We start from the raw sequence: 23,717 nt of genomic DNA, 5'->3' as shown, positions 1-23,717 counted from the left end.
CTGTATTACATTGGCCCTTTTCATGGCAAACATTTTATCATGAGGAAAAATCTAGGTGTAAATAATAAGATTGTTCATACTGACTCACTCAAACACAATAATGTTTTCTTAACAACTGTGTTTCTTATTATGTATTTAAGTCAAAACTTCATCTTAAATACAGATACTAGTTACTTTGCAGATTAAGATTTTAAGAATCATTAATCCGCATATGAAATATGGTAGATTGTTTTCGAGTACATTAAAATTGCCAAAGTATAAATATAATTTGTTAAAAATCAGCTAAGATTTGACAAGCCATAACATTCATCTTGCTTATACATTAATCTATGAGTAATAATAGTAAGATAACATAAATACTTTTAATTTTGGCCAATATTTTTTGCTGATAATACCTCTATACTTTTACATTAGTACATTTTTTGATCTGAATACCTTTTTCCACCAGTGACTACTATGCACATCACACATACAATCAATTAGAGTGTCTTGTGATGACTTGATTATTTCAAGAATTTATACAAAATAGGTATTTATTAGCCACATTTGATGGAATATCTTGTCTCTTGTATGCAGTATTGTTACTGTTATTGTATTGTAATTTTTCTTCACATTATCAGGAGGATGCAATCATGATGTGTGAACTGGATCAAACACTCCATCAAATGAAAAGGAGTATGTGTTATAAGAAGTATGCATTTATTTGATCAGCATGCACTTACACCAAAAAAGGCTAATTATCATGCAGTACAAAGACAATGTAAAAAGCAAAGCAAATGAGCTATCCATGATCAGTCCATTCCAACAGGTCCGTGAACCTAAGTTTTGTGATCGACAGAATCTCTCAAAAAACTAAAAATCACTTCCGCAATATGAAAATAAGTGTTACAGGGAAACTTTAACAAGAGGAAACATTGCATCATATATGCTATTTAAAATTACATTTTCAATTTCTGCAAAATAAGTTCTCTAAATTTTTTTTAAGGAAATACCACAGCATCTATTTGAGGAAAATTTGAAGTTGGTATATTTCTGAATTATTTGTTTACTAAAAAAGAGTTTTAAAAACACAATTAACACAGGTCCACAATGTTCCTGTAGTCTAACTTAAAGAGTAACATAACACCAGCTGATCTTGTTTTTGCTGACCTCCAATATTTTAGCATCTAACCTTGCTGCTGAGGTGTAGAAGTGTACCCCAGAGTGTATCAGTACACTCTGACATCACTGTTGGGTATGGCTACAGGTGAGACAGAAAATATACTTTCCACCAGAGAAAGCAGACAAATGCTGCTGTTTAGCCTGGTGTTGAGTTACTCTTTAAATTTAGTGAAACCACGAGACACAAGTAATTCCTTGAGTCGTTTTGTTATCATGAGAGAACGAGTGGCTCAAGCTCATAGCACACTTTCCCAGCCAGGTCCTCAGGGACTTTCTCAACACAGTTTTCAGAATCAACATCCACACTCTTGTCCACTGAGCCATGACTGTGTCCAGTGTGTTCATTCACCTTGGCATTGTGGTCCCTGATGGAGATAAGGAAGGTGAATTATTGAATATGAATTTCATGTTATTAGATGTAAAGTAAAATATATATGCTCTGCCACTCCTATTGTCCTACCTTCCATCAAATATTTTATTGCTTCGTTCTTCCGCATCTTGTTTTATTGCTCCACCAAACCTGTTAATAAACTGAACCATGGCACCTGAAAAGCAAGTATAACATCCAATTACCAGTCATTTTTCAACAGTTGAGGTGAATCAAATACAGAAATTAACTGATTTCTTTTTTTTTCTTCGGCCACTTGAGGGCAACATAACAAGCTGTGAACACAATAATGACCGAGAGTGTTACAGTGTTAATACTACCAATATTTTTGACTATGTTCACCCACTAGTTGCTAATTTTGTCTGTCAGCCACTTAGTGCTGGGCTAGTGATGTTCAGTGGGTTTCTTTTAAGATAAGTGGGATAAATAAAGTCTATCTTATCTTAAACCAAAACAATGTGCTAAGAAGCTCCTCTGAGCTGAGTGGAAGTGCAGAGACTGGTGATAATTAGCTGAGGGTTTCTTGTAACAATCTGCACCTTTCACTTTCTTACGCAAGTTAATTTTTACATTGTTAATATCAAAATATTGACAATATAGACACATTATGTGACTTTAAGACAAATGGCATGGCGGTAATTTTGTAATATAACAAGCATGTCTGTCTACCACTTACCAGCACCGCGCCATCTCCTTCTCCAGACCAGGTAACCTATAACCAGCACGAGTAGCAACACCACTAGAGTAACCACAACTCCTGTGACAACTGAAGATGATGAGGTCACTGTGGGTATTACACAATCATTAAGTAAGGTTATGGAAGGAGAAACCAAGCTATAATTACTGTGGAGACACAAATACTTCTTCTTTGGGTCTTACCGACTACAATGAGTTGGAGTGATTTTGAGGGAACAGAACTGAAGGATATCGAGGAGATGTTAATACCGTAGACACAGGTATATTCTCCTTGGTGTTTAGATTCCAGTGCAGGGAATTTGAAGTATGCCAGGTAGAATATAGAGTGGCCAAATGATGGCAGCATTTCAGAGGTGTTCATGTTATCCTTTTTTAGATAGAAGAAACCACCAGAATATTTGGAATGAATAGAGCAGGTGATGGAGAAGCTGCTGCCTTCAGGGAGCGATATTTTGTCAGGGCTGTAGATCACCATTGAATGAGGAGATGTCAGCGAGATGCTGGGCTCCTCCAGTTTCACTGAAGAATAGAGACACATTTTTTACAGACTCACAAACAGACACGTGACAAGTTTGAAGAAAAATCAACATAAAGTGTCTTAGTAAGGTATTAATACACATAAATCATGTTAAGGCATTGCATCACCATGTGCTGCCAGAACAGCTTCAATGCACCTTGGCATTGATTCGACAACTCTCTGGAACTCTACTGGAGGGATCCATTAAGCATAATTGTTCTGTTTTTAGATTCATTTGACTGATGGCATTTTTTATTCAGATTTTCTACAGATATCACAATAACATTGTTATCATAGATTCTTCTGGCCATTCGCAGTCACTTGAGGAAGAGTTCTTTCTTTTGTTTTTCCTTCCATTAAATGTCAGCTGTCGCTGCCGACCACAATTTCCTACCCTATTTACCGATGTCTTTTCCATAGATCTAAATGCAGATGTCATTCTTCCTATTGAATAATAATACCTGTTTGCAGTCTTACCCAATCAAATTTCAATTATGCTCAAATGGACAGAAAAATGACAAAATCATTTACCTCTGACAGTGAGCTCAGCCGTTTCTCCTTGAGGATAATAAATGACTTGATTGGGCAATTTCTTATGATATTCACAGAAGTACGTCCCCCTTTGGTTGAAGTCAGCTGTAGGGAAGGTAAAGGTTGCAGCTTCGTGTTCAGAGAACTTTTCCATTTGAAATGATCCCTGGGTCTTTTTCAGGACGAATGTCCCGCCCGAGTGCTCTGTTATGATAGTGCAGGTGATTTCAACTCTGTCACCCCAGTTTACCTCTGCAGCAGGACTGAAAGTAATTTGGGGTTTCTGTAGAGAGCCTGAAAAGGATAATAGATTGTAATTAATTTACAGCCTACAGCCAACAGCCAACGCAGCTTCATTACCTTATGATTGTACTGACTGGATTCACAACGAGCCTTACCTAAACAGATAACACCAGCATCTTCACCGTGCCCGCAGTTATTCTCTCCAAACCCAGGATGAGAACAATGCGTGAGAGCAGACTCTTGGCCTGAACACTCCACATTATCCAGCCATATTGGACCACTGCCTCTACCAAAGTGGGCACTTGTGGGAGCAGAAACTGCATGACCGCAGCCAAGCTGTCTACACACCACATCAGCATTGGGCATTTCCCATTCATCATCACACACAGTTCCCCATTGGCCTTTATAGAGAATCTCTACTCTACCGGAGCATTCACCTGTGCCGCTGACCAAACGAAGTTGTGCTGAATATGAAAACAGAAATAAAACAGAAATTAAATGCAAAGGACAGTGTTTGAAACATGCATTTATGTATGATTCTGAAAGTGGATCCAGATTTAATATATTTAATACATGTAAATCAAATTTAAACACATACATTTTCAAAAATCAAATGTAAATGCATTGAACACAGTGTTAAGTGTTCAGTTCAGTAATGAGGTAACATACTGTAAGTACTTTGTCATGAAAATTAACCTAAAAGTTATTTATTTTTGGGAAAATTGCTTTCTTTCCAAAAGTCACATTTGAAGACTAATACTACTCTCAGTTCTGCAGCCAATTAGCTTAGATTAGCATTAACACTGCAAACTAAGAAACAGCTAGTCTGGCTTTGTCGGCAAAATCCACCTAAATCAGCACCTCTAAAGCTTAATAATTATTTCTTTTTGATTAATTAAGAGCAACTGCTTCTCTGTTTTCAGCCTTTATGGTAAAATAAACAAACAACCTGCTGCCTCCTGCCACATATTTACCTTACAGATGTGAGAGTGGTATCAATTCTGTCATCTAACTCTGGGAAACAAAGCTATTTAGTGTATTTCCTAAAATGTCAAACTGTTTCTTAAGACATGATTTTGCACTTGACTGAATAAAGTAATTGAAAAATGTGAAAATAATTTACCACTCCATTGTTTTTATTTGGTATGTGTTAACATAATACAAATGTTAAACAAATGCTGATGATATTAAATTATTTGTCCAACTGCATGTGAGAAGTTTGAACATGTAATTTAAAATGCTTTACCTGCACAGACAGCACCAGCATCATGGTCATGTCCACATGTTGCTGCTGTGAAACCTCTGACTGAGCACTGCTGAAGAGATGTCACGTTGTCAAAACATGAATTACTGGCCTCCACTACTGACCCACTGCCTTGGCCATAATGGGCACCATTGGGAGCATCCACAGCACGTCCACACTCTAGTGCCTCGCACACCACCTCGGCTTTACTCAGGGTCCATTCTGCGTCACACACTGTTTGCCACACCTCGCCATGACGAACCTCTACTCTGCCAGTGCACTCGTCTTTACCATTAGCCAACCGGACCTCCAAACTTCCTGTGAAGTCAAATAAAATAAGGTGACTGTAAAGTAGTCAAAGATATGATATGTAAAATAGTAAGAAGAAGAAAAACACCAGGAAATGTGATGTTGTGAGAAATGTTCAACTAATAATATAGAACTTTCTGCTTTTTGCAGTTCTATTAATTTATTAAAGCACAGCTTTAACAGAGTTTAAATAACCAGTGTGAGATAGTCAGATTTTGTCTTTCTTGTCTTTTATATGGTAGATTGAGGGATTTTTAAATTAGGTATGAAGTTATGGGTAACACTGAATGTCACACTGGGAGCAGTTAAAACAACAAGTGTTGAGCTTGAAAAGTCATTATTGATCCTTGAACAGTGATGGGGTTGTTCTTTGTAAATGCTTTCTTTTACCTGTGCAGACAACACCAGCAACTGAGGTGGCATTGCAGGTTTTGTCTCTAAATGGTCTTTGTGGGCACTGATTCAGAGTAGACTCCAATCCATTGCATTCAATCTGATCGATCCAGGTCTGTCCTGTGCCCTGTCCATACTCGGTCATGGTGGTGATCTTATGAGCCCTCCCACAGTTCATCTGCCTGCACACCACTGTGGCATCATTCATATCCCAGGATTCACTGCACACAGTCCCCCACTGGCCTTTGTCGTAAAACTCCACTCTTCCAGCACAACGATTGACGCCACCAGCCAATTTGACATTGCCTGGAAATCATAGTTGCTATATTAATGAACATGCAGTCCATCTGAAAATGTCTTTAAGTCTAGCTGAAATTTTAATTAATTTTTGCAAAAAAAAAAAAAAAAAAGTCTGTGAATATGGCCTGGTGTTTGATTTGAATTTAATGAAAACTGCCATCACTTAAGTGAAGTTTTTCTTTTTTTTTTCTTTTTTTTTGCATTCATAGCTCATAGCTTCATAGCTGTTGTTTGTGAATTTTTTAGCCACCAACTGTCAGCATCGGTTCTGTAATTTGATTGGTGCAATATTTTTGAGGGCGGGCAGTAAAATATTGTAATATTTGTAAGACTTATTCATTTCTAGCTGAAACATGAGCTGTTAACGAAAATACGCGCAATAGCTGCAGTATCATTATATTTTATATTTCCTTACACAATAAGTGAGGAGAATTCCAACTTTAAGTCTTACCTGAACATTCAACAACTGCCTCTTCAATACGATCATGGCTGGTCCTGGTATAATCTCTCACTCCGCACTGTGTGAGAGAGCTCTCTGTACCACTGCAACTGATTTTGTATCCTCTCAGATCACCGCCTTGACCAAATGACCCAGTGGTTTTGACAGCGTCTCCACAATTCATCTCTCTGCACGTCACTGTGGCTTCATGCATTCCCCAGTTAACATTATATACTGGCAGCCACTCGTCACCATGATGTACCTCTACCCTGCCTGAGCACTGGTCAGTCCCATTAATCAGTCTAATGGTAGCTACAAAGAAAAGTAGAGAGAATCAGCAATTAGTTTGTGTTTGGACACATTTGAAAGAAATGTTGATTCAAACTCTGATGTTCTGATTGATAAACTGTGTTATCTGTGATATAGCAGTTTAATTCTTGACAATAATCAACAAGTATTCATCTGAGGCATTAGGGGCAACAGAAATGAAGTAAATAACATGCTAACTGAGATGATACCTGAACACACCACACCAGCATCTTCACCATGGCCACAATTATTGTCTCCTAGGGAAGGATGTCGACAGTGCAAAAGAGACGTCTCATTTCCAAAACATCTGACATCATCCAGCCAGATGTCTCCTTGGCCTTGACCAAAGAAGGCATTAGATTTGGATGTCTGAGCTGTTCCACAGTCCATGGCTCTGCACACAACCTGAGCATCTCTGATGTCCCACTCATCATCACACACTGTTCCCCACTGGCCGTTATGCAGAATCTCCACTCTGCCTGAGCATCGGTCAGTGCCATTGACAAGCCTTAGTGGTGGATTACCTGAAGGCATGTAAAAAAAAATTAATCACTTAATTGTTCATAGTGTGCACATAAACATATGGAACATTAAGTAAAAATGTCAGTCATATCAATGCTGCTAACCACATAGCAATGCCACCACTAATTCTGACATAACCAACTCGACTGACTTTGCCTTAATTGTAAAGTTGAATAATAAACAGTCTTTGCAGTGCTGCTGTATATTCCTATCTTTTATGTCTTACCTGTACATGAAAGTGAAACACCAGCACATGTCCCTGTGTAGTCTTGAAGTGTGCACTGGCTGATAGAGCTCACATTCCCAGAGCAGCTACCTGTAAACCCTCTCAGTCCACTTTCACCAAAATTTGTGTGTTCTGAGGCTTTTTTGGGGGTGCCACAACCAAGTTCTTTACACACCACTGTGGCCTCTTTAAGGCCCCAGTTATTATTACAAATTTTCCCCCAGTTGCCATTGTGGAAGATCTCCACTCTCCCAGAACACTGGTTAGTCCCATTGGTCAATCTGACTGTCTCTGGAAAGGAAACAGATAAGAGGCATTGTATTCAAAAAATCTAAGAAAAAATAATAATTACATGACAATGACATATTTTCCCTTTTAGGCTGTTAAGAGAACAGACTGTACTATTATATCTGTGGTGTCTGTCACCAACTACATCAACCACAAAAAGAGGAACAGCAAAGGATGATTGTGAAAAGCTGAAATGATGAAGCAATAGAAGCAATGCATGGGAAAAACCAATTCCCATTTTTATGGCTATCCATCAACCTTACACATAAATGTTAATGTAGGAATGCCTCTTGAATTTCCATTTCAGTATTAATTTGAGGTAAGTGTGGTATTTCCAAGTCAAAGTCATCATTTCAGTGTGTGCTTTTACATTGCTCTGGAACTCAAAATTGGGGTGTCACTCGAATCTAATCTAATTTTATTCTGATACTTTACCAATTTGATGTTTTTGAGCAACAAACAGACCATGTGTTACCTGAGCATTCAACACCAGCATCTTCAGCATGGTCGCAGTCATGTTCTCCAAAACCTCTGTGGGGGCAGTCAGTGAGTGACTTCTCATGACCAGTGCACTCAACATCATCCATCCAAACCTGGTCCTGACCTCTGCCATAGAAGGCCTTGTACTTGACCGAGAGGGGGTTCCCACAGTTCATCTCTCGGCATGCAACAGCTGCCTCCTGTATCCCCCATCTGTCATCGCAAATTGTTCCCCACTGTCCATCATGGAAGACTTCCACACGACCAGCGCACCGATGAGTTCCATTAATCAGACGAATGGCTTTACTGTCTGTTAGGGTTGAAAGATGAAATCAAGGATATGGTTACTCAGAGGTGACTCAAACACAAAGCACAAAATTACTGATGTAGTAATCCGAACACATGGATCACTTACTTGAACAGAAAACTGTGGCATCAACACAGGTTTCCTTGAAGTCTTTAAGTGTGCACTGTGAAAGAGAGGTCTCATTTCCAGAACAGGTGGTTTTGACTCCTAACAAGTGACGTGCCTCTCCGAAATAGGGCATGTCAGTCTGAATGATGGGGGTACCACACCTAATCTCTTGGCAGATCACTGCGGCTTCATCCCTGCCCCAGTCACTGGCACATGCTCGTTTCCACTGGCCTTCATGAAAGACTTCCACTCTGCCGTTACACCGATTGCTTCCATTGACCACCCTAACATTCTCTGCAAAATGCAAATCATGTACAAAGGTTCGAGAATATTTACATTTGGTGAAGCCATAATTATCTGTTTGTCAGACCCTGATGAAAACCTAGAGTCAATACACCTCGATTTGTTTGTTTGCATGCTTGAGGAATAAATTAATAACAGCCTATTATTGCACCTGAAGACTGAATGCCTTAGTTCTTTTCCATGGCTGTCTGCATTATTCAACATCCAACAAGAACTACTACTGGGATTTTGTTCTTTTTTTCATGTAGTCTTGAGTTTGAATTGTTCACGTGTAAATATCATATAGTATAAAATAAGATTTGGAGCAAGCTAATAGAGTACACCAATCAAATGTGTAGATTAACAACCCTGAAACTACTTTAAGGGGCAAAAGAGGGGGTGGGGTGGAGGGTGACTAAGAATTAGTTTGATAGTTTGGTGAATACATATACCCATTTTATGGCAGAGATTTTGATGACTAGATTGTCACATTTGTCCATTAAATATAAGGCTACAACTAGCTACAATTAGCTTTGGTTAAAGACTGGATGCAGGGGGAAACAGCTAGGGTGGCTCTGTCCAGCAGACAATATCCACCTACCAGCACCACTAAAGCTCACTTTGACACATTTCAGTGAAGGTGAGCTTTCACCATTATATTGGGGCTATCAGATGGACTTCCTTTCTTCTAAGTAGTTGCTGGGCAGTGGATCTCTTGGAAGGTAATGCAAAGAATAAAGACAAATTGTCAAGAAGCAGGAGCCGCTATGCTACATTTAGCTACGTTTAAGGTTAGCCTGGCTCTATCTAGTAGTAACATGCTGTTGTATAAGCTGTACAACAAAACTACTAAGCTAGTCTGCAGTAAATGCCTTTTTGCAGTATCTGCTTGCAGTACCTGTTTGCAGGGCGGATATAATCTCTGCATCTCTTCCCAGAATTTATGGAAGTGCATTAGTAATCGCTGGATCAGACCTTTAAATAGCCTACTTTTATTTGGGTTTTTTTTAGTACCAACACTTCTATCTTACCAAAACATTAGCAGTCATGTTGCTTGCTGCTGCTGCAGTGTTTTTGAAACAGGACTGAAGGCGAAATGAGGCAGAAGCCTCAGAATTTGGCCATCTGGTACCTGCTATGTTTTTGTTTATCAGCCATCTCTACCTCATGCCCTTTGCACTTTACATTTGCAGCAGGTGGTCACGCACTGACCTTGCTCTTGTGCTGCTGCTGTAACATCTCTGCCACCACAGGCAGCATTCAACTCAAAGTAGACAACAAACTGTGAACCGACAATGCAATCTTAAGGTTTCTGAATGCAACATACAATGGTATGATTCACTGCTGAGATAAATGCTGTGTTAGCTGCTTTTCTCCATAGCTCTATTTCCTGATTTCTCTTGACAGTTCCACATTTCAGTTGGCGCAGGGACTTTTAATTCAGGGTTTTTTGATGCTTGATTTCATAATCTGTCAAAGCAAACGTTCAACATTTCAACTAGCCTGATTCTGTCTGAATGTATCAAATTTCATCTACCAGAACCTTTGTAGCTACTAATTAACAAATTATATCTTGTTTGTTTAGTTTGTACAAAAACTATATATATTCAAGATATATATATCAGGGTGATGTCTCTCCCAAAATGTCCAACTATCCCTTTAGTAAAGGTACAGAGTGTGTTATTTCTGTAAGTGTTTCAAGTAAAAGTGGGTCAAGTGAAGCAAACATTACCAAGTTTGATAAGTGAATGGACTCAGTCTTACCAGAACAGACAACCCCAGCATCTTCACCATGGCCACAGTTATTTTCCCCGAGAGGTCTGTGTTGGCATTTGAGAATGGAAGTCTCATGACCAGTACACTGCACATCATCCAACCAAATCTCGTCCTTTCCCTGTCCGAAGAAGGCACCCTTTTTGGCCTCAAGAACTGTCCCACAGTTTAACTCTCGACACACCACGTCAGCATTGGTGAGGCTCCAGAGATCATCGCACACTGTTCCCCAGCTGTCTCTGTGGTAGACCTCCACTCTACCAGAGCAACGTGAAGACCCGACCAGCCTGATTTGGTTACATTCTGGAAATTGAAGAATGAAAGCACAATAACTGTAGGCTGCATCACCATGAAGCCACTAGCAAAAAGCCCCTTTGTACTTGATCAGAGTATAAAAATATAACTGATCTAATTAATGTGCATGGGTTTTCAGACATGAAACATAAAACTTACTGACCTGTAAGCAGCAGTAGACACAGTAGACCTACAGCAGAAATACACAGTAAAATGTTCTAATTAAAGCTGACAGCCCTGTCAGTCGTGAACATTTTAAGTAATATTATCCAGTAAATACAAATTAGGATAAACCATTTCATTTTCAAAATGGTTCAACTTTGTCACACTGAAAGACATTAAAATACTAAATGAAAATGTATTTATTCTGATACAAATGTTCAGACTCTGACTTCTCTTTTTCCCTCTCGTGAGCTTGAAGATATTCAACCCAACAATTTTGACCACACTGAAGATGCCAAGAAGAAAAGAAGTCAGAGGAAGAAGTCAAATTAACATAAACTCACCTATTGACAAATAAAGAACAAAATGTAGTTTTTCAGCAGAAGTGAAGATCATATTGAGTCTTCAGAGTCGGTCAAATTCTGTCATGACACAGTAAACATGAAAAAAAAAGTATTGTCACTCTTCATTAACAAACTATATATATATATATATATATATATATATATATATATATATATATTTTTTTTTTTTTTTACCAAAAGGTGATTAAGCAGCTCCCTTACCTTTTTAAATCCAAGAAGTCTAAGCAACTATTAAAATGAACTCACAATTCAAAATAAGTCATATTTGGAACGTCGAGAAGTGCCATGTATACTTCCAGTAATTGAATGAAAGGGACTGCTTGTACTTGGACTGCAAACTGCATGCATGTTGACATTTTGATTAATCATTAAAGACAGAGGATCAGAGGAGATTTCATTTTGTTTCACACAGTATTTAAATTTCTATTTGAAACAAATGTATTCATCAGTAAAACACACTTAAACCATGTTTAACATAATGTTGGAAAGCAGCTGTAGATAATAGTAACAGTGATTTAAGGGCAGGGCAAAGGATCAGCTGCGGGAGAATAAAAGGGAAATGTAGATCAAAAGGAGAGTTGTTGTGAGTAAATGTCAAGAGTTGACTCCTGACACTAAACCCCACCACCTGTCCCCTTCCACCTCTGGTTATCATTCACAGCAGTCCTTTGATGCTGAATTTGTACATAGCACAATCATTTCCCCCCTTTTTTAGTCAGTAATGTGGTATCAAATAAATAAATCTAAGTACAATGTATAAAGATATGCAGTGCTAATAATAACAGACTGCTTCTTACCAAAATCATACCTGTCATGTACTGTTGTAAGAACTTTTTTGTGTCTCTCAATTAAAAATATTAATGCAGAATCTATTCCACATTCGGTTCCATTATGAACATGAGCTTTGCAGAACAATGAAAATGAATTGTCTTTGCACTGGCATAATTATGCATTTAAAAAAACACAATAAATAATAAATAATGCATGTATATATATATATATATATATATGTCGTCCTGACAATTAGCGTCCCTTATATTTTTTGCATTTTCTAATCACAGTGTGGTCCCTTGGCTTTAGAAGATAATCCAGGACTTTAATTTTATTAATCCATACCCATTATGAATAAGATCCTATGCTATAGGCTAGATGCACCAAACATCAAGCTTTATATAAGGATTATTTACCCAAACCACTGAAATATCATATAAAAAAAATAATTTTCTTACCTTACAAAATTGGTTGATGCAATTTTTTTTACTCATCAGAAAAACTAATAATTACAGTGTGAGGTCTTAGTCCACCGAGGTCTGTTCTTTCACAAACGCTCAACTTGACAGAACCAGTTCTTGTCCCATATCTCACTGTCTCAGTGGGACTGGAAACGATATTAACTTCCCCTTGCGAAATCCTGAGAAACAGTAAGTTTTGTATTTATTCAGTTCCTGTTAAGATCTCAAAATATTACTCACCCTACACAGTCTTCCTGTTAAATATAGGGAGCAAAGATCACTGCTGCACCTTCGGAACGAACAACTGATGCAAGTAAATCTCTGATTGTTCTCAAAGTGTCCCAAAAGAAAATGTGGATGCAACAACTGGATGCAAAATCTGAAATATCAAAGAATGTCTTTATATTCTATTGGAATTTATTCGCATAATTTGCCATAATTCCACCTGTTAGCTAAAGTTTGCCAGGTGACCTAACCTATACCTATATTTGGGTTGTTATTAGTATTGTATTTCACTATGCCAATATTAAGTGGTGTATGTGTACTGGACTATTTTGCGCACATTTATTATGTTATCTGTACAAATTTTAGAAAACATATTACCTTTTTAACATCTGGGTAGAGACAAAATTTAAGCAAACTCTAACTGATTATTTTATTCTGTCAAGCAATAAGTCCCTGTCAAATAAACAAGCACAATCAAACAAACTGCATCCATAAGAAGCAGTCGCAGTTTTTATGAATGTTTCCATGGGTGTGGATTTTTTCGCCTCATCTAATATCCTGGAAATGTTGTTCTCATCATTTTTTTTCTTTGTAAGAACCAACTGTCAGATTACATGGAGGTTGTGGCCTATGTGATATTGCCTAACTGGCTTGCCTATTCAGCATTTTGAGGTGCTTGGTTTGGCCATCTGTTTGCACACATAATGAATTTCCTTTATTTGCCTCCGGTTTCAGCTGCACATCTCTGCTTCACAAGATCACGCAAGTCCCAGTTTCACAAAATCACCACATCCTAAACTTCCCCTCAATGCTATTTTTTGTGACATTAACAAAAATCTATGAAATCCTTACTTTTCCTTAGTACTCACTGATTGACACTGTATGAAAATGTAAGTAGTGATTAATATTTTTTGTTTTTTGTAACAGTAATTTTGATTTGTCAGCAAAGGTGTTACTGCTAACATTAATGATGGCTGCTCTGTATTTCAGCATCCCTGACAAAGTCTATGATAAACGCTTAAAGTTACAGTCATGGTGCTACTTATTAATTTATTTTATACAGTTTTTCCTTATGTTCTCACTGTATGCTTATTTTCCATCTGCTGGAGCCACAGAGTAGCTGTAGTGCTTTAAATTCAGCTTGACAGAAATCTACCTTTAAAGCCACGTGGGCTCAAACCCATCTGTGTCTTATCAAACTATAGAACAGCCCCCACAACAGAGGCTCTAAAACTGCAAAGAGTAATAGACACAGTCTCAGTCTTCTCAATCTCCTATCAGTATTCATTAAGGAGAGGACAGTAGGTTAAGCACATATTGATGTCTGGGTAAATGATTACAAACACATAGATTTGCATCATTGTCTGATGGGAAATGACATCACAACTTACCTTGGGGCAAGTGGGCACTATGAGTGACCCAACAAGCAGGATGATCATGTCACAAACAGGATAATTATCTCACAAGTTATAAGGCACATGTAAAGGGATAGATCAAACTTTTCCTTTACTACAGTAGAAGCACTTTTTTTTTTCAACTAATTGCATTGCTATCACCACAGCTAGACCGCACCACAGCTCTCGTTCTAGTCACTTGTGGTGACATTAGACTGCGGTGGTAAGCTAATGTTCTTGCTAAAAATAACACCAGTACTAGAATGCCAAACATATCAACACTGCACTTACACTACACCGAACTGAACATGAAACACTATTTCAAATTCTTAGATAGACACTATGTAGCCAAACTTTGCATTATTTTGGATGTGTGGGTACCTTACAACCAAGAAAGCAATCTAACAGCCTTCAATGTTCAAAATATCTCATGGTGTAATCTAAGTTTGTGGGTGAAAAAGCTTTCATTTTGTCATACTGTTTAGGATGGTCACCAGCAGAAATGGTGGGACAGTAAATATATACTTTGACCATCACAAATGATAAAATCAAGATTTAAATTTACTGTTTTATCAAAGGGATTACTGTGGTTAGACTAATTCTTAGCCATTCACCATTTCTGCCTCCTCTGCTTGTTTAGTTTCGTCTGTTTACATTTTGCAACATCTCTTCCCCTTCCAGAGCTGCCATTACTCACTTGTCCACTAGCTGCCGCTGCAGTCTCCCACTCCTGGGCACCACCTCACCACTGATCATTCATTCAAGCATTTACATTGTCAGCTGTTTATACTGACTGATCTTAAATAGGCAAGTAGTATGTATCACTTGTGGAAGAGTATTACTTGAATAATAACATGCACATAGAAAATACTGAGTTAAATAAACTTAAAATATTGCAATCTTTATTGCAAGCTTTGTTGTGCAAAATAACCCGTACAGAAATGTGTTACTGATTACAATTCTCTGTTACACCAGAAAAAAATGGTAAGAGAGAGAAAATAGGAGACAGAGACATAAAAAGAAAATGCTTAGTGTCAGTTTTAAGGAGAGACACAGAATACAGAGAGGACAGGACCAGGAGTTTGCCACGATGCATCAATCTACGTTAAGCCACTGTTTACTCAGACATTTGGAAATATAGAGACATTTGGAAATATAGAGAGAGAAGTGGAAGCACAACAGGGAACACTGAGGTTAGGAGCATTGCCACTTGAAAGCTTCAAAGCAATAATTTTGTAGATCCGTATCTCTTAGATCCTCTGTCACGTAAGACTTAAAAGTAATCTGTAAAGTGTTTTCCTGTAGTCTACATGACCCTGACTGTAACCATGCTTAGCCTACAGCTGTCTTGATTAGAGGATGAAGCGGGTAATAATCTATATTTTTAATGTTGCCAACAAATCCCTACATAGTCCCTACAAAACTAAACTAAAAATTACAGTGCAAAGTTTGGCAAAATGCAGGCGTCATAGCAGAGGGGATCGTGGTAAAGGATGTGATGCAACACAGGAAGTGATACAGTTGGTGTCCTCATATATTGAGGTTCCCTGGGCATTGCACACCAACAGTTTGATCTATGACTCAGAATCCTGGAAAGATTGGGACAAAAAGAAAACAGTTAGTCCAATTATCTATTCATTTACTGTATCTGCAATATTGTGTCAGTGATAAACATATGATAATATCATGGGTCTTTACACTAACCATTAAACATAACTGCTCTTTTTTTAGATTTATTTGACGGCATTTTTTATTAAAATTTTCTACAGATATCACAATAACATTGTTATCATAGATTCTTCTGGCCATTCGCAGTCACTTGAGGAAGAGTTCTTTCTTTTGTTTTTCCTTCCATTAAATGTCAGCTGTCGCTGCCGACCACAATTTCCTACCCTATTTACTGATGTCTTTTCCATAGATCTAAATGCAGATGTCACTCTTCCTATTGAATAATAATACCTGTTTGCAATCTTACACAATAAAATTTCAATTGTGCTGACTGTACTGACTGGATTCACAACGAGCCTTACCTGAACAGATAACACCAGCATCTTCACCGTGCCCGCAGTTACTCTCTCCAAACCCAGGATGAGAACAATGCGTGAGAGCAGACTCTCGGCCTGAACACTCCACATTATCCAGCCATATTGGACCACTGCCTCTACCAAAGTGGGCACTTGTGGGAGCAAAAACTGCATGGCCGCAGCCAAGCTGTCTACACACCACATCAGCATTGGGCATTTCCCATTCATCATCACACACAGTTCCCCATTGGCCTTTATAGAGAATCTCTACTCTACCGGAGCATTCACCTGTGCCGTTGACCAAACGAAGTTGTGCTGAATATGAAAACAGAAATAAAACAGAAATTAAATGCAAAGGACAGTGTTTGAAACATGCATTTATGTATGATTCTGAAAGTGGATCCAGATTTAATATATTTAATACATGTAAATCAAATTTAAACACATACATTTTCAAAAATCAAATGTAAATGCATTGAACACAGTGTTAAATGTTCAGTTCAGTAATGAGGTAACATACTGTAAGTACTTTGTCATGAAAATTAACCTAAAAGTTATTTATTTTTGGGAAAATTGCTTTCTTTCCAAAAGTCACATTTGAAGACTAATACTACTCTCAGTTCTGCAGCCATTAGCTTAGCTTAGCATTAACACTGCAAACTAAGAAACAGCTAGCCTGGCTTTGTCGGCAAAATCCACCTAAATCAGCACCTCTAAAGCTTAATAATTATTTCTTTTTGAGTCATTAAGGGCAACAGCTTCTCTGTTTTCAGCCTTTATGGTAAAATAAACAAACAACCTGCTGCCTCCTGCCACATATTTACCTTACAGATGTGAGAGTGGTATCAATCCTGTTATCTAACTCTTTCCTAAAATGTCAAACTGTTTCTTAAGGCATGATTTTGCACTTGACTGAATAAAGTAATTGAAAAATGTGAAAAATAATTTACCACTCCATTGTTTTTATTTGGTATGTGTTAACATAATACAAATGTTAAACAAATGCTGATGATATTAAATTATTTGTCCAACTGCATGTGAGAAGTTTGAACATGTAATTTAAAATGCTTTACCTGCACAGACAGCACCAGCATCATGGTCATGTCCACATGTTGCTGCTGTGAAACCTCTGACTGAGCACTGCTGAAGAGATGTCACACTGTCAAAACATGAATTACTGGCCTCCACTACTGACCCACTGCCTTGGCCATAATGGGCACCATTGGGAGCATCCACAGCACGTCCACACTCTACTGCCTCGCACACCACCTCGGCTTTACTCAGGGTCCATTCTGCGTCACACACTGTTTGCCACACCTCGCCATGACGAACCTCTACTCTGCCAGTGCACTCGTCTTTACCATTAGCCAACCGGACCTCCAAACTTCCTGTGAAGTCAAATAAAATAAGGTGACTGTAAAGTAGTCAAAGATATGATATGTAAAATAGTAAGAAGAAGAAAAACACAAAAACAGGAAATGTGATGTTGTGAGAAATGTTCAACTGATAATATAGAACTTTCTGCTTTTTGCAGTTCTATTAATTTATTAAAGCACAGCTTTAACAGAGTTTAAATAACCAGTGTGAGATAGTCAGATTTTTAATTTAGTTATGAAGTTATGGGTAACACTGAATGTCACACTGAGAGCAGTTAAAACAACAAGTGTTGAGCTCGAAAAGTCATTATTGATCCTTGAACAGTGATAGGGTTGTTCTTTGTAAATGCTTTCTTTTACCTGTGCAGACAACACCAGTAACTGAGGTGGCATTGCAGGTTTTGTCTCTAAATGGTCTTTGTGGGCACTGATTCAGAGCAGGCTCCAAACCATTGCATTCAAACTGATGGATCCAGGTCTGTCCTGTGCCCTGTCCATACTCGGTCATGGTGGTGATCTTATGAGCCCTCCCACAGTTCATCTGCCTGCACAGCACTGTGGCATCATTCATATCCAGGGATTCACTGCACACAGTCCCCCACTGGCCTTTGTCATAAAACTCCACTCTTCCAGCACAACGATTGACGCCACCAGCCAATTTGACATTGCCTGGAAATCATAGTTGCTATATTAATGAACATGCAGTCCATCTGCAAATGTCTTTAAGTCTAGCTGAAATTTTAATTAATTTTTGCAAAAAATAAGTCTAGTGTATATAGCCTGGTGTTTGTTGAAAAACTGAAAACTGCCATCATCTAAAGGAAGAAAGTGAAGTTTTATTCATTTTTTTGCATTCATAGCTCCCTTCCAACTTTAAGTCTTACCTGAACATTCAACAACTGCCTCTTCAATACGATCATGGCTGGTCCTGGTATAATCTCTCACTCCGCACTGTGTGAGAGAGCTCTCTGTACCACTGCAACTGATCGTGTACCCTCTCAGATCACCGCCTTGACCAAATGACCCAGTGGTTCTGACAGCGTCTCCACAATTAATCTCTCTGCATATCACTGTGGCTTCATGCATTCCCCAGTTAACATTATATACTGGCAGCCACTCGTCACCATGATGTACCTCTACCCTGCCTGAGCACTGGTCAGTCCCATTAATCAGTCTAATGGTAGCTACAAAGAAAAGTAGAGAGAATCAGCAATTAGTTTGTGTTTGGACACATTTGAAAGAAATGTTGAATTCAAACTCTGATGTTCTGATTGATAAACTGTGTTATCTGTGATATAGCAGTTTAATTCTTGACAATAATCAACAAGTATTCATCTGAGGCATTAGGGGCAACAGAAATGAAGTAAATAACATGCTAACTGAGATGATACCTGAACACACCACACCAGCATCTTCACCATGGCCACAGTTATTGTCTCCTAGGGAAGGATGTTGACAAGTGCAAAAGAGACGTCTCATTTCCAAAACATCTGACATCATCCAGCCAGATGTCTCCTTGGCCTTGACCAAAGAAGGCATCAGATTTGGATGTCTGAGCTGTTCCACAGTCCATGGCTCTGCACACAACCTGAGCGTCTGTGATGTCCCACCCATCATCACACACTGTTCCCCACTGGCTGTTATGCAGAATCTCCACTCTGCCTGAGCATCGGTCAGTGCCATTGACAAGCCTTAGTGGTGGATTACCTGAAGGCATGTTAAAAAAAAAAAAAGTTAATTGTTCATAGTGTACACATAAACATATGGTTTACATAAGTAAAAGGGCAGCTACAGATTTTTTTAAAATTAACTGATCATTATTAGATGCTGCTAACCACATAGCAATGCCACCACTAATTCTGACATCCCAACTCGACTGACTTTGCCTTAATTGTAAAGTTGAATAATAAACAGTCTTTGCAGTGATGCTGTATATTCCTATCTTTTATGTCTTACCTGTACATGAAAGTGAAACACCAGCACATGTCCCTGTGTATTCTTGAAGTGTGCACTGGCTGATAGAGCTCACATTCTCAGAGCAGCTACCTATAAACCCTCTCAGTCCACTTTCACCAAAATTTGTGTGTTCTGAGGATTCTTGGGGGGTGCCACAACCAAGTTCTTTACACACCACTGTAGCCTCCTTAAGGCCCCAGTTATTATTACAAATTTTCCCCCAGTTGCCATTGTGGAAGATCTCCACTCTCCCAGAACACTGGTTAGTCCCACTGGTCAATCTGACTGTCTCTGGAAAAGGAAACAGATAAGAGGCATTGTATTCAAAACATCTAAGAAAAAAATAATAATTACATGACAATGACATATTTTCCCTTTTAGGCTGTTAAGAGAACAGACTGTACTATTAAATCTGTGGCGTCTGTCACCAACTACATCAACCACAAAAAGAGGAACAGCAAAGGATGATTGTGAAAAGCTGAAATGATGAAGCAATAGAAGCAATGCATGGGAAAACCAATTCCCATTTTCCAGAAATGGCTATCCATCAACCTTACACATAAACTGTTAATGTAGGAATGCCTCTTGAATTTCCATTTCAGTATTAATCAGAGGTAAGTGTGGTATTTCCAAGTCAAAGTCATCATTTTCAGTGTGTGCTTTTACATTGCTCTGGAACTCAAAATTGGGGTGTCACTCGGATCTAATCTAATTTCTTTCAGGTACTTCATCAAAAATGATGTTTTTGAGCAACAAACAGACCATGTGTTACCTGAGCATTCAACACCAGCATCTTCAGTGTGGTCACAGTCATGTTCTCCAAAACCTTCTGTGGGGGCAGTCAGTGAGTGACTTCTCATGACCAGTGCACTCAAGATCATCCATCCAAACCTGTCCCTGACCTCTGCCATAGAAGGCCTTGTACTTGACCGAGAGGGGGTTCCCACAGTTCATCTCTCGGCATACAACAGCTGCCTCCTGTATCCCCCATCTGTCATGGCAAACTGTTCCCCACTGTCCATCATGGAAGACTTCCACACGACCAGCGCACCGATGAGTTCCATTAATCAGACGAATGGCTTTACTGTCTGTTAGGGTTGAAAGATGAAATCAAGGATATGTTTACTCAGAGGTGACTCAAACACAAAGCACAAAATTACTGATGTAGTAATCCGAACACATGGATCACTTACTTGAACAGAAAACTGTGGCATCAACACAGGTTTCCTTGAAGTCTTTAAGTGTGCACTGTGAAAGAGAGGTCTCATCTCCAGAGCAGGTGGTTTTGACTCCTAACAAGTGACGTGCCTCTCCAAAATATGGCATGTCAGTCTGAATGATGGGGGTACCACACCTAATCTCTTGGCAGATCACTGCAGCTTCATCCCTGCCCCAGTCACTGGCACATGCTCGTTTCCACTGGCCTTCATGAAAGACTTCCACTCTGCCGTTACACCGATTGCTTCCGCTGACCACCCTAACATTCTCTGCAAACAGTGACAGCAATACAATCATGTACAAAGGTTCGAGAATATTTACATTTGGTGAAGCCATGATTATCTGTTTGTCAGACCCTGATGAAGACCTAGAGTCAATACACCTCGATTTGTTTGTTTGCATGCTTGAGGAATAAATTAATAACAGCCTATTATTGCACCTGAAGACTGAATGCCTTAGTTCTTTTCCATGGCTGTCTGCATTATTCAACATCCAACAAGAACTACTACTGGGATTTTGTTCTTTTTTTCATGTAGTCTTGAGTTTGAATTGTTCACTTAGTGTAAATATCATATAGTATAAAATAAGATTTGGAGCAAGCTAATAGAGTACACTAGTCAAATGTGTAGATTAACAACCCTGAAACTACTTTAAGGGGCAAAAGAGGGGGTGGGGTGGAGGGTGATTAAGAATTAGTTTGATAGTTTGGTGAATATGCTGGCTCTGTCCAGCAGACAATATCCACCTACCAGCACCACTAAAGCTCACTTTGACACATTTCAGTGAAGGTGAGCTTTCACCATTATATTGGGGCTATCAGATGGACTTCCTTTCTTCTAAGTAGTTGCTGGGCAGTGGATCTCTTGGAAGCTAATGCAAAGAATAAAGACAAATTGTCAAGAAGCAGGAGCCGCTATGCTACATTTAGCTACGTTTAAGGTTAGCCTGGCTCTATCCAGTGGTAACATGCTGTTGTATAAGCTGTACAACAAAACTACTAAGCTAGTCTGCAGTAAATGCCTTTTTGCAGTATCTGCTTGCAGTACCTGTTTGCAGGGGGATATAATCTCTGCATCTCTTCCCAGAATTTATGGAAGTGCATTAGTAATCGCTGGATCAGACCTTTAAATAGCCTACTTTTATTTGGGTTTTTTTAGTACCAAAACTTCTATCTTACCAAAATATTAGCAGTCATGTTGCTTGCTGCTGCTGCTGCAGTGTTTTTGAAACAGGACTGAAGGAGAAATGAGGCAGAAGCCTCAGAATTTGGCCATCTGGTACCTGCTATGTTTTTGTAATTCAGGGATTTTTGATGCTTGATTTCATAATCTGTCAAAGCAAACGTTCAACATTTCAACTAGCCTGATTCTGTCTAAATGTATCAAAATTCATCTACCAGAACCTTTGTAGCTACTAATTAACAAATTATATCTTGTTTGTTTAGTTTGTACAAAAACTATATATATTCAAGATATATATATCAGGGTGATGTCTCTCCCAGAATGTCCAACTATCCCTTTAGTAAAGGTACAGAGTGTGTTATTTCTGTAAGTGTTTCAAGTAAAAGTGGGTCAAGTGAAGCAAACATTACCAAGTTTGATAAGTGAATGGACTCAGTTTACCAGAACAGACAACCCCAGCATCTTCACCATGGCCACAGTTATTTTCCCCGAGTGGTCTGTGTTGGCATTTGAGAATGGAAGTCTCATGACCAGTACACTGCACATCATCCAACCAAATCTCGTCCTTTCCCTGTCCGAAGAAGGCACCCTTTTTGGCCTCAAGAACTGTCCCACAGTTTAACTCTCGACACACCACAGTCAGCATTGGTGAGGTTCCAGAGATCATCGCACACTGTTCCCCAGCTGTCTCTGTGGTAGACCTCCACTCTACCAGAGCAACGTGAAGACCCGACCAGCCTGATTTGGTTACATTCTGGAAATTGAAGAATGAAAGCACAATAACTGTAGGTTGCATCACCATGAAGCCACTAGCAAAAAGCCCCTTTGTACTTGAATCAGAGTATAAAAATATAACTGATAATTAATGTGCATGGGTTTTCAGACATGAAACATAAAACTTACTGACCTGTAAGCAGCAGTAGACACAGTAGACCTACAGCAGAAATACACAGTAAAATGTTCTAATTAAAGCTGACAGCCCTGTCAGTCGTGAACATTTTAAGTAATATTATCCAGTAAATACAAATTAGGATAAACCATTTCATTTTCAAAATGGTTCAACTTTGTCACACTGAAAGACATTAAAATACTAAATGAAAATGTATTTATTCTGATACAAATGTTCAGACTCTGACTTCTCTTTTTCCCTCTCGTGAGCTTGAAGACATTCAACCCAACAATTTTGACCACACTGAAGATGCCAAGAAGAAAAGAAGTCAGAGGAAGAAGTCAAATTAACAGAAACTCACCTATTGACAAATAAAGAACAAAATGTAGTTTTTCAGCAGAAGTGAAGATCATATTGAGTCTTCAGAGTCGGTCAAATTCTGTCATGACACAGTAAACATGAAAAAAAAGTATTGTCACTCTTCATTAACAAATATATATATATATATATATATATATATATATATATATATATATATTTTTTTTTTTTTTTTTTACCAAAAGGTGATTAAGCAGCTCCCTTACCTTTTTAAATCCAAGAAGTCTGAGCAACTATTAAAATGAACTCACAATTCAAAATAAGTCATATTTGGAACGTCGAGAAGTGCCATGTATACTTCCAGTAATTGAATGAAAGGGACTGCTTGTACTTGGACTGCAAACTGCATGCATGTTGACATTTTGATCAATCATTAAAGACAGAGGATCAGAGATTTAATTTTGTTTCACACAGTATCTACGTTTCTATTTGAAACAAATGTATTCATCAGGAGAATACACTTAAACCATGTTTAACATAATGTTGGAAAGCAGCTGTAGATAATAGT

At 38.5% G+C, this 23,717-nt stretch overlaps 1 protein-coding gene across 1 annotated transcript; it reads right to left on the bottom strand.

Annotated features, from left to right (window-relative positions):
• Positions 1-676: 676 nt before the first annotated feature.
• Positions 677-23,575, bottom strand: LOC108895559 (deleted in malignant brain tumors 1 protein). Its single transcript, XM_051072077.1, is given in 27 exon segments — positions 677-1,526; positions 1,622-1,706; positions 2,226-2,333; positions 2,429-2,764; positions 3,294-3,587; positions 3,692-4,000; positions 4,783-5,097; positions 5,479-5,787; positions 6,233-6,532; positions 6,739-7,053; positions 7,278-7,568; positions 8,041-8,355; positions 8,461-8,754; positions 10,507-10,818; positions 10,973-10,999; positions 16,218-16,526; positions 17,285-17,599; positions 17,948-18,256; positions 18,472-18,771; positions 18,979-19,278; positions 20,359-20,631; positions 20,737-21,030; positions 22,384-22,582; positions 22,584-22,696; positions 22,850-22,876; positions 23,193-23,270; positions 23,416-23,575. Coding segments are annotated over 26 exon segments (6,255 nt in total). The 5' UTR covers positions 23,245-23,270; positions 23,416-23,575; the 3' UTR covers positions 677-1,372.
• Positions 23,576-23,717: the final 142 nt, after the last annotated feature.

The sequence above is a fragment of the Lates calcarifer genome, linkage group LG7_1 (assembly GCF_001640805.2).
Source record: "Lates calcarifer isolate ASB-BC8 linkage group LG7_1, TLL_Latcal_v3, whole genome shotgun sequence".
NCBI lineage: Eukaryota > Metazoa > Chordata > Actinopteri > Centropomidae > Lates > Lates calcarifer.
This window is presented reverse-complemented; position numbering and strand designations above follow the sequence as displayed.